The 12,808-nt window shown below is 35.6% G+C and overlaps 1 protein-coding gene across 9 annotated transcripts in view; it reads right to left on the bottom strand.

Moving 5' to 3' along the window:
- LOC103667968 (protein FRA10AC1) overlaps positions 1 to 12,808 on the bottom strand; it is a 39,005-nt gene continuing 26,197 nt past the window's right edge. For all 9 annotated transcript variants that reach the window (XR_005833216.1, XM_008696258.2, XM_008696257.2 and 6 more), the window contains 3 exons: positions 8,156 to 8,194; positions 2,625 to 2,703; positions 1 to 167 (listed from right to left, as the gene is read on the bottom strand). Coding sequence is in view for 8 of the 9 variants with exons in the window: in XM_008696258.2 (XP_008694480.1) it covers positions 125 to 167; positions 2,625 to 2,703; positions 8,156 to 8,194 (161 nt within the window). In the remaining variant the exon portion in view is untranslated. The remainder of the gene's footprint in view (positions 168 to 2,624; positions 2,704 to 8,155; positions 8,195 to 12,808) is intronic.

Here is a 12,808-nt window from a genome sequence, read left to right as displayed (position 1 = left end):
TTGAGAGTAGTTGGATTTTATTTCTGAAGATAAACCACTCAAGCTGCAACTTGTAGATGAAATTTTTGTGAAGAGTTTCAAAGTGTACTTTCACATTAAGGAATGTAGGTTTCTCTCTTCCATCTCACAGAAATAAATCTTGAAAATAGTCATCAAATTCTTCTTCTCTATTTAAAAGAAAAAGTATACATATTGATTAAAATCCACTATTATAGAAAAAAAATTACTAGGTGACACATTATATGTACTTAATGAAAATAATATTTTAACTCAATATAATTTAATTCAATATAAGATTTTTCTATATATTGATATATTTCATGATTCAGCCATCAAATAATTCTTAGCTTTTGGAATAATCATAACTATACCCAGACTGATTAAATTTAAAATGTTTTATATGTTGCCACCTCTCCCTAAATGTATTTATTACCTAAGATTTTACTTTAAGGTACATACTTTGTGAAATGTTACTGCTTCTCTTTACTTTTTTGGTTGACTTTATAACTTCTCTGTTCATTCTCACTTCAAATTATAGTCTGAGCAAGAAATGAATGAAAAAGAAAACTATTTTCAGAAAAGTATAAGTCTTACTCCTAGGAATGGGGAAAATCTCCTTGGCTGTAGGTCTTTACTGCTCTGGGAATAGTAAATATATATTTGTAGCAGTAAATATCATGTCTAAAACAATGGATCAAACTCTGAAAGGGGATACTAAATTGTATTATAATGTGTTAAAATACTATGAAAACTGTCAAGTACTAAATAAATATTAGCACTAGGAACCAGAGTGATACAGGAAAACACCACAGGGTTTCAAGTCAGACAATGTTTAAGTTCTAGCTCTGTCACTTATTAGCTTATATGAGCAGGTTACTGAACTTCTCTGGGCTCAGTCTCCTTGTTTGTACAAAGGAGAACATTATATTTCCTCACAGAGGTGCTGTGAGGATTAAATGTATATATACACACACAGTTGCTTTTCTTCCTTCTGAGACAGGAAATCAAACTGGAAAGTCAAATCCAGTCTACCAGTCTCTTCAGAAAAAGTTCTTTTAGATTAGAGATTCATAATGGGACTCCATTATTTGGTTTTAAATAACTGTGAATGCTTAAAGCCATTACACCCATGTTCAAATTAAAAAAAAAATTGATTTAAGAATTATCTGCAATTTGGTATTCCCCGTGCTGTTGTCCCTTTTCCCCCAGCATGACAGCCAAATGCAGTAAAATTTTTAAAATTGTAGTAAGAACTTTATTAGGAAATTAACTGAGTGGCGCCTGGGTGGCGCAGTTGTTAGGCGTCTGCTTTCGGCTCAGGGTGTGATCCCAGCATTCTGGGATCAAGCCACACATCAGGCTCCTCCACTGGGAGCCTGCTTCTTCCTCTCCCACTCCCCCTGCTTGTGTTCCCTCTCTCGCTGGCTGTCTCTCTCTGTCAAATAAATAAATAAAATCTTTAAAAAAAAAAAAAAAAGGAAATTAACTGAATCTCTGTGTAGCTTAGATGTTCAGTACTTGATCAATGTCAAGTATATTTATAAGGTCACAAAAAGTTCTAGATGATGGGAGTCTTCTTAGGATTTTTACTCAAGTATCTTTACTGCCTAAAAAGTTGAGCTGATCTGTCCATTTCAGCTATAAAGTTCTTCAATGGGAAGTTATACCATTAAAAGTTTAGTCCACAGCTTACTAGGATAGCAATATTTTATTTACAGTAATAACTTTTTTTTAATCTGATCTATAATGACCACACATTTAGGAATTCTTTACATGGCTGGAAAAAAAAAAAGTTAATGTCGCAGAAAAAAAGTGATCTTGTTTAAAAAACCTCTTTCCAACACACCTGAATTCTACTACACTGAAACATATCATAATTAGCAAGATGTTTCATAATCACCTTAAATTAGTGAATTAGGACTGACTCAAAGGTATCTTTCCATTATGAACCAATATGCCTAAAGACTAACAAAATGGGACTAAAATTTATTGAGCACTTATATTTGTAGGTATTGTACCAAGTGCTTTACATTCTTTATTTCATTAAATCTTCACAATAAACTCTATGCAGTAGGTATTATTTTATCCTCTTTTAACAGATAAAGCTCAAGCGCTGAACATCCCAGTATATGACAAGAGTTGATAAAATTCCAGCCCACATCCAGACAGCTCTTCCAACCCAGGGCAGATAACAATGTGTACACTGAGTTATCTGCCTTTGGGGGGCTAAGGTGGTTGTTGGCAAGTAAACTTTTACCGGTACATAAACAGCTTCAAGGGGCTCCCTGTACAAGTTTATGATAATCAGAATATCAAGAATAGGCTGCTCTGGAACCAGTAAACAGCCTTTCTCTGAAGGATCCTAAGCAAAGACCAGAGGGTCATTTGTCAAGGTGAGCTGAAGAAAGATTTACTCATCGAGAGGAAGCTGGATGAGTTAGCTGTTTATGGCCACAAACAATGACTGGGAATAAACTCTGATCTTACCAGGCTAGGAAGTCCTTGGCATTAAACAGACATTCACGATGATAAGCTTTTTCATTAATTGTTATCAAGAATGGCTGTGGTTGTAGCTTCCTTACTGATACAAAGGGTATGCATTATCTATTAATATCAGGACTCACTGTGATTTTTCATCTGTCTCTGGTAGGGGTCCCTTCCAAAGCTCAGATTCTGAAGTACCCTCTTCTTCATCAGAATCTCCTGTTGATTTAAAAGAGATTTTAAAAAATGTATTATATTTAAAACATATCTTAAACTAACCACCAATGCAATGAAATTAACTTCAGATTTAACTGCAGTTTAGTTTCAACTTTTATGGCTCTGAAAATGTAATTCACTCTGTTAGACCAATAAATTCTTTTTAAAAATAAATAACCTGAGATATACCAAAGAATCTCAGCAAAAAGACCAAGGAAAGTCTCATGGGAAGTTCTAAATTACATGGAGTTAAAGTGGCAATTCCAATATTAACTCTTATAAAAGGAACAATCTTTTGCAATATAATTGCCTTTGATTTAGTATCTTCTTCCTGTTGGCATACAAAAGACATGCAGGTTAAGATTTTTGTAGAGTATATTTACATTAGGATCAAGAACTCAAGAAATGAACTAGTATGTAGGACCAGTTAGTTAAATTATGAAAAAATATTGTCAGGTGCTTTTAAAAATTGATGTCGATTAAATTAATTAGAAGAAGCTGGTTTCAGTAAAGAAATAGACACACTCATACATTGTTAGGAGTAAAAATTCTGTAAACTTTTTTCTTGAGGAAAATCTAGTAATACAGATCAGTTTAAAATGTACATATCCTTTGACCAGCAATGCTGCTTTTAAGAATTTATTTACTTAGAATAAATAAGTACCTGAGATACATGTACAAAGATGTTCATTAAATAACAACAACAATAACAGCAAAAGAAAACAACCTATATCCCCACCAATTAGGGATCAAGGACTGGTTAAATTAATACTATATAGCCGTTAAAAAAAAACTTAGCATGTCTATAGTATTACCATGGAAAAACGTCTATTTCAAAAAAAATTTTTTTTTAATATTTTATTTATTTATTTATTTATTTATTTATTTAGATCCCATAACGCCAGGATCACACCCTGAGCCGAAGGCAGACGCTTAACCGCTGTGCCACCCAGGCGCCCCTATTTCAAAATTTTTTAAAAGTTACAGAAAGCATGCATGGTATAACCCGATTTATGATTACATATGTGTAAATATACTGTAAGTTTGTAAGGACCAACCAAACTTAACAGTAATTATATTACCTGTGGCCTAGGATATTTTCACTTTCTACTTTAAACATTTCCAAATTTTTTGTATTTTAAACAATGATCATGTATTGCCTTTAAAAACCAGTCAAAACAATAAAGATATTTCTATTTTTAAAATATAACAAAATAGACATGTTTCAAAAATCACCCTATATTAGTGAACTAAAAATTATCAAATACTGAAAAATATAAGGCAATAAAAGTATATGCCATACGATATTAGCAAATAGTTCCTCTCCAATAAGTTAGTCTCAAAAAGAACTGACACAAATTCAGCCTGTCAATACAGAATGTCCCTTAAACACACACAAAAATAAAACAGCATTGATTTGCCCACAGTGTTTTTAGCCTTTTACCTGTTGGACTTTGATCCTTGAATCAATATGCATGTCTGAACTTTGGTCCTAACTGCATCTATTCTGGCACAAATTCTAACAAAAATGGCAGAGGAAAAGAAAAAAAGGAGAGGGGTTTTATTTTGGAGCAGGAAGGGGGGAAAGGGAGAGGGAGAGAGAGAATCTCAGGCAGACTCCATGCCCAGTGCAGAGCCCGACTCTGGGCTTGATCTCACAACACTGAGATCATGACCTGAGCTGAAATCAAGAGTCGACACTTAACCAACTGAGCCACCCAGGCGCCCCAGGGGTTGTATTTGTAATGATCTACATACAAAGACAATAAAAGATGATAAAATTATAAAGCCTTGGGAACCAGATTCCCACTCAATGACCACCAGCACTAAAACTGCCAGTGTCCCAAAATGAATGTGTGAGAAGAGAGAATAAAAGTGTTCTACTCTTATTTTTATGAAAACTCACTAACATGAGATAAAGCAAGCACAGAAAAACTAATTAGGCCTAATAGTTAACATTATGGTGTTACCCTGTTAATGATGTCAAAGAACAAAACCCAAGATCTTTAAAAGTGGGCAGCTCATTTTAAAAGGCCTTACAATCACCTGTCCTCTTGTTCCCTTCAATACGTCCCACATGCCAGCTTTCCTACACCAGTTTTCTGATCCTAGACAATTTAGTTTTACTAAAAGATCGAAATCAGTTTAGAATATTATAAAATAACTCTCTTTGAAAGATCAAATGCTTAAAAAGTAGCCAAATATTGTTAGAGAAGCAAATCTAGACGACTGGACTACATGACCTTTAAGTTCAACTCTGTGAATCTATGCCCTCCTAGGTCCCTGAGAGTGACAGTAACTAGAAACCATCTCTATGGTAACTGCCACAGCCGGGCAGAAGTGGGAGGGGCACTGCTAAGGCAATCACAAGGAGCTGAAAAGGCACTACAAAGGGTACTCTTGTATCAGTGTCAAAGCCATGCAGCAGTTATTAGTAAGCGGGGATCAGAATGTACATCACTGACTCTCTGTACGGTCTTTAGCCCTTATGCAATGACTGAATCTCTTACTGCAACATCTCCCTCGACAAGTGGTTGTCCAATCTAAGCTCAAACACCTCACTACTTCCTGAAGCAGCCCATTCCTCTGTTCCTTTCTTCAGATAGTTCTAATTGACAAGTTTTTCCTTAAATTAAGGCAAAAATCTGTCTCTGGGCAATTTTTATCCAGAGACTCTAGTTCTGCTAAATAGCCATCAAAAATAAGTTTCCTACACAGTTTCCACATCTGCCTCCTTACCCCTTTCCTCCCATCCCTTCACTTTTCTCCAAACCGAACATCTGTATTTCCTTCAACCTTCTTCCTATAACACAATTTCAAGTTCTGTCAACGCCTTGGTTATTCCATTCTTGACCTACTTTAAGTTTTCACTGTTGCTTTTAGAATGCAAATTCTTTTTTTTTTTTTAAGATTTTATTTATTTATTCAACAGAGATAGAGACAGCCAGCTAGAGAGGGAACACAAGCAGAGGGAGTGGGAGAGGAAGAAGCAGGCTCGTAGCGGAGGAGCCTGATGTGGGGCTCGATCCCATAACGCCGGAATCACGCCCTGAGCCGAAGGCAGACGCTTAACCGCTGTGCCACCCAGGTGCCCCCTAGAATGCAAATTCTAAAATGCAAACTGCATATGATTTTCCCTGTATGTTTGAATAATGAAAACAGATCTGTCACCTTGGTTTTTCTAGCTATTATATGATACCTAAATAACTTGGGTTTACTGAAGAAGTGGCAAGTCTCCAATTACGATAACAAATGGACAGGTCAAACTTTTACAGACTTAACTTTTGATTTGACCAATTCTAGAGAACAAAACACAGACTCTGTTTAATGTCCGGTTTTTTTTTTCCTTTCTGTAACAATAATAATAGCTACAGGTTATCAAGAACTTACTTTGTGTTGGATACATGCTTTAGGTATATATTGCCTCATTTGGCTCTGATAATAAAACAAAGTTAAGTGTCTTTATGCCTATTTCACATATAGAACTGAGACACAAACAGCTCAAATCATTTAATGCAGATTTATAGAATGTATCTGCCAAAATTGGGGTATAAAATATGGACTTTTTTTGATTCACTGAATGGTTATTGATGATACAGGTAAAGGGGCATAGACTTCATGGAATTATAAATCTGTGTTTCATCCCAGTTTTGCTATTAAACAACTACTAGATCTCTGGCAATTTATGTAAATTCTCTGGGTCTTGGTTCTCCTGTCTGCAAAATGGAATATTATATGCCCATTACTAAGATTAAATGAGGGAGTACAAGTAAACCACTTGCTATTTTGGCTGATAAGAGTAAATAATCAACAAATTCAAGTTAAAATTCTTTTTCCCCACAGAAATTGGGTTTTTCTTCATAGATTTGGTTTTAATAATCCATACATTAAACGGTGGTAAAAGGGTAACAACATTATCCAAGTGGAAATGAAAGATAGTGTGTGTATACACACACACATGCACACATACACACACACTACTTCAGCCTAGATAGCATGAATCTACCATTCTCATGCCAGGCTATGTTCTAGAAACTGTCACTACACTTCACCTAATTTAGGAAAAGGAGCTACAGATCAATTAGGATTTGCATGGGAAGAAACAAAGTATCAGTGCTTTAGGACACTTCAAATATGCTGAAAACAAAATTGGTATGAGCAAAATAATTTATAAGAAATAAGTTGTATCCTTAAACTAGAGGAAGGCCTCCACTGACACCTCCCTCTCCATTAAATCTTTAAACAGTAAATATCTTAAAATTTCTCTTTTACTATTTTTCATAGTGCAAAATTTCTGATTACCAACCACTTAAAAATTCTCCTTAAGAATTATATTAAAATGCTAATAATGTTTCTCTTTGAGAATGGTGGGATTTGGAGTAATTACTAATTTTTTTCCTGAGTTTGCCACAGTAAATATATATTACTTTAAATCAGAAAAAAAAAATTCTTAAGTTCACAAATTTCCAAGCCTAGAAGTCTCATAAGTCCAGATATTATAAAATGAATTAGATAGGCTATTGAACTACACTTTATTATTAGCCCTAACCCTACTGCAAGGTCTTTATGACATTGTATTACTATTGAGATGCAAGGCTACTGTTTGTTATATCACAGGTGGATGCCCCTTTTATGAACCCACAGGAGAATCTGCTCTCAGAACTCTACCTGGAAAAAGATGAATAACCTGCATATGATCATATGGGTACAATTAATCATACTACTGGTGGTTCCCCTCTTTGGTTTGGTTGTTTGGAAGAACAGTGACAAATGTGTGATCTACCTTTGTAATTATGCAGAACTTTTTAGTAAACATTTGTCTGTGTTAATTTTACTCAAGCGTTACTTTGCTAGTCTATCTTATTTGTCCATTATCCTGATTTTACTTTTAAAAATCTTACTTTATTGTATTTATAAGTCATTTGAATGTTTTTTGGAATGTTGCAAGGAAAATAATAATAAAATCCAATCTGGTTTGATACAATCTGGTGGAAACCACAGTACTTATTAAATAACTAACCAGTAGCCAACATTTTACTTTCCATACACAAACCACACATTTCATTTGATCAGTCAAAATCACCAAATAACAGAGATTACTCAGTATACAATATAAGCAACATTTCTTAAATCTTAATCCACTTTCCCAATCCTTTTCCATTCCAACCTCATTCTTCTGCTTTTCTTCCATCATATTCTATAAAGTGAAATTAAATTGTGTATCCATTGTATTTACTGAAGAAGAAATTTTATGCTCTTCTATTTTAAAACTAAGAAAGTTTAAAATGTTCAAAATTGGAAAAGAAATCATATACTTATGGTACTTTCTCTATGATTTTTTTTAGTACAAAACCAAAAAATAATACATCAGAGCAGGTCACAATTGATGAGAAACCCAAACTGAATAACTTGAATCTATACATTTTTATTTAATAAAGAAATACTAGATACTTACTGTTTACAGAATTTTCTGATTTCTTTGAGGATGAATGCCCTGAAAAGAAAACAGCATGTTTTGTTAAAAATCATTTTGCAATGGTGTAACAGTTATAGCTGTAACCAGAATTCTTCCTAAGAGTCTAGTTTACTTTATAGTCTTACAGAAAAGCTCCTCACTGTCTTCTAATTTTTCATGTTCCTCAAACTTATCTAATTAAAATGTTAGGTTCCTTTAGGCAGAGGTATTTTATGCCTGGAATATATACCACAAAGCTTAAAAAATATGAACACCTGTGGAAAAAAAAAACAAACTCATGTTGCTAAAAAAAAAACCTCATAGATTAGCTGCAATATAACCACATTTTATCTATAGATGTTCAACATCTGAAAGCAGTTTATAAATACTCATTTTTCACAATACTTTTTCATATACAGATGAGAATTCTTAGTAACTAAAATTCACACAAAATATTATTTCATAAAACAAAGTTTCAGTTCTACAAGTTATCCAATCAGAGAAACAGAAAGAAAAAAGTACTGAAAGTCTACTAGCATAATTTTAAAAAATCATCACTCTACGGAGTCTCCTGTAGTAAGACCACAAGGGAAATAATTCTGAAGGCTGATAAGTCAAAAAAATGACAGCTAAGAGATGGAGAGTACCAATTCCTCCAACCTCCTTGGATAGAGATCTCATAAACCAAAGCTAATGCATACATGGCCCCTTTCAGGGCCAATAAAGAGGGTTTCAGAACCACAGGGTAGGGACTCCACAGGAAGCCAAGGCCCGGACTGCAGCTTTAGGTTATTGTTTCCTTCTGTTTTGTTTTGTTTTTAGCTTATTATTTCTTCACTCTGATTTCCTACTCATCAGAAAGCAAATAAAAATACAGCTAAGCTGGTGACAAATTCTTCTCTGTTATGTGAGGAATATAATACCCATTTCCAAATGTCTATATTGGTAAAAAGAGGTTAGGCTTACTTTGGAGGCCTAAGGACATAACTTGCACCAAAGGAAAGAAATTGTAGATTTGGGCTAAATTAGTTAAAGAGACACCTGCTAGCAATTACAACTAACTGAAATGTAAGAGAATATTTTGGATAGTAGTAAGTTCCTCTTCCCTGGAGGTGTTGAAGCAAAAGCAGAACAAGTACCTGATACAGAGAAGTACATCTCAAACTTGATGGTACTGGAACTTAAAGTGCAACTGTAATTCAGGAGATTGGGGAAGGGTCTGAGCTTGTGCACTTCTAACAAGTTCCCAAGTGATGACAATGCCAGAGGACCATACTTTGAAAAGCAAAACCACAGAATATCTTTTTGATCATGATCCCAGGGCAGATCTCTGATGTTTCTTTCAATGTTGAGAAACTACTGTTTCACTGATTCACTCACTCACCCAACATTTATTCAACACCTACTATGTGGAGAAAGCACTGTGCTTAGAAACTGGAGATAAAGAATTAAATAAGTCACACAGTCCCTTCCTTAACAGAAAATAAATTATTCCAAGGGTGACTGATATGTATCTCTAAAGGAGAAGTGCAGTGCTACTGAAATGTGTAACAGAGACCTAAGCTTGCCTAGAGGAGGGGGGTGAAGGGTGTCAGGAAAGGCCTTCCCAAAGAAGCAAGCTTGGGGATGCAGTGGTAGTGGTGGGAGCGATAAGATCTTCAACTTTCTGTCAAGACACTCTGCCTAAGTACCTTGTTCTGCTCAGACCTGCCAAAGCAGACTGACTGGTCCTCAAAGTCAAACGATTGGTCTTTCTTACATTTTCTCTCTATCCATTCATTCAGCCATCTAGCTATCCAATTATCCATCCATCCACCCACTTACTTTTTGTATGGCTGTAAACTGACACTACAGGAGTAGGTGGGATCATACAGGGAGAACAGAGAGAAAGAAGAGAAGTTCAATAAGGGCCTTGGGCAACCCCAACATCTAAGGGTAAGACTGAGGAGGACCTATAATCAAGAGGCAGAGGAGAGGCCACAAAGATAGGAAGGAAATCAAGAAAGTTTTGTCAACAGTTCAAATGCACCTGAGATTTTAAGCATTAATTACTACTCAAATTTGGGACAAATTAAGGTGGTCTGGCTATAAAGCATCACATCAAAATCAAGCTAGTTCCAGATGATCCCAGGTACAAAGACATTACAGAGTTCCACATGGTTTTCCTAAGTTTGTTAAAATGTCATTTTCTGCTTTACGCCACGGAAGTTGAAAAGAAGAACTTTATCCTGTACTCTCTGCTATCAAAGGTACTCTAAATAAAGAATAAATGAGAAACCGTTATCTAATTCCATTCTGCTTTGGTTCTCTATCCCTGAAGTTGTCCTGAAATAATCTTCAAAGTCTTTCATTTCCTCATTCTTTATTACTTATACCTTACATGTGCTAGTGGGGTGCTGGGGATACTAATTAGAAGTACTAATTTAAATTCAGTGGTCAACTATCTCACACCATACACAAAAATAAACTCCAAATGGATGAAAGACCTCGATGTGAGACAGGAATCCATCAAAATTCTAGAGGAGAACATAGGCAACAACCTCTACGACATCGGCCAAAGCAACCTTTTTCATGACACATCCCCAAAGGCAAGAGAAACAAAAGATAAAATGAATTTATGGGACTTCATCAAGATTAAAAGTTTCTGCACAGCCAAGGAAACAGTCAGAAAAACTAAGAGGCAGCCCACGGAATGGGAGAATATATTTGCAAATGACACTACAGATAAAGGACTGGTATCCAAGATCTACAAAGAACTTCTCAAACTCAATACACGAGAAACAAATAAACAAATCAAAAAATGGGCAGAAGATATGAACAGACACTTTTCCAATGAAGACATACAAATGGCTAACAGACACATGAAAAAATGTTCAAAATCATTAGCCATCAAGGAAATTCAAATCAAAACCACACTGAGATACCACCTTACGCCAGTTAGAATGGCAAAAATAGACAAGGCAAGAAACAACAATTGTTGGAGAGGATGTGGAGAAAGGGGATCCCTCCTACATTGTTGGTGGGAATGCAAGTTGGTACAGCCACTTTGGAAAACAGTGTGGAGGTCCCTTAAAAAGTTAAAAATTGAGCTACCCTATGATCCAGCCATTGCACTACTGGGTATTTACCCCAAAGATACAGACGTAGTGAAGAGAAGGGCCATATGCACCCCAATGTTCATAGCAGCAATGTCCACAATAGCTAAATCGTGGAAGGAGCCGAGATGCCCTTCAACAGATGACTGGATTAAGAAGTTGTGGTCCATATATACAATGGAATATTACTCAGCTATCAGAAAGAACGAGTTCTCAACATTTGCTACAACATGGACAGCACTGGAGGAGATAATGCTAAGTGAAATAAGTCAAGCAGAGAAAGACAACTATCATATGATTTCTCTCATCTATGGAACATAAGAACTAGGATGATCGGTAGGGGAAGAAAGGGATAAAGAAAGGGGGGGTAATCAGAAGGGGGAATGAAACATGAGAGACTATGGACTATGAGAAACAAACTGAGGACTTCAGAGGGGAGGAGGGTGGGGGAATGGGATAGACTGGTGATGGGTAGTAAGGAGGGCACGTATTGCATGGTGCACTGGGTGTTAGACACAACTAATGAATCATCGAGCCTTACATCGGAAACCGGGGATGTACTGTATGGTGACTAACATAATATAATAAAAAATCATTTCAAAAAAAAAATAAATAAAAAATAAATCCTGACCTTTGGTCCTTAGATATAAAAAAAAAATAAAAATAAAAAAAAAAAATAAATAAATTCAGTGGTCAGGGATGGAATCAAGAAAGGATCAGTGACATTTAAACTTAGACTCGGATGATTAGGATGGGACCTGGCAGTGGGGGGAGGGGGTTAGAAAGAGAGGAAGCGGCATCTACATAGTCCCTAAATGGAAAGAAGTTTGGCATTTCCTAGAAACTGAAAAGACCGTGAGTGTGGAGTGTGAAAGTGAGGTGGAGCATGGTGAGAAACAAGTGTTGTATGATGGATCATATTGAGCACCTGGGCTTTGTGAGGATTTTGGTACTATCCTAAGAACAACAGGCAATCACTGCTTTATTGAGAATGCACAAAGGGGAGAGTAGGTGGGATGACAAGACAGTGGCAGAACTAGTAAGGACAAGAGAGCAGTAGTCTAGATGAGAAAACATGGTAGTTTGAATTAAGGTGGAGAGAACTTGAGAAATACATACTCTGGGGGTAAAACTGACAGGATTTGGGAACAAATTAAACATAAATAATGAGAAATAAGAAGATGTAGAGGATAATTTCCAGATATCTGATTAGTTTTTAGGTTGACAGAGGTGTCATCTACTGAAATATGGAACACTACAGGGAAAACATCTATAAGGAAGATCACATGCATACGTATGTATAATCTGAGGGTTCCAATCCCATACCCAATCCCGAGTATCCAGCTACTTAATCGTCTGCTTTGAAGGTACTAAACAAGCTTTCACAAGGTAGGAATTATTCTTTAATTTGGAATATGTAGTGATTCACATGGTATCATACTATGATAAGAATAAAATATTATGTAATACAATAACAAATACAATAAAACTCTCAAGTATGATACATTAAACATTTTTAAAACAAAAATTTTTCAAACCCAAATGGAATTTTCACATT

Source organism: Ursus maritimus, unplaced genomic scaffold (genome assembly GCF_017311325.1).
Source record: "Ursus maritimus isolate PB19 unplaced genomic scaffold, ASM1731132v1 scaffold_7, whole genome shotgun sequence".
Taxonomy (NCBI): Eukaryota; Metazoa; Chordata; class Mammalia; order Carnivora; family Ursidae; genus Ursus; species Ursus maritimus.
Note: the sequence above shows the minus strand (reverse complement) of the source record. Positions and strands in the feature narration are given on the sequence as shown.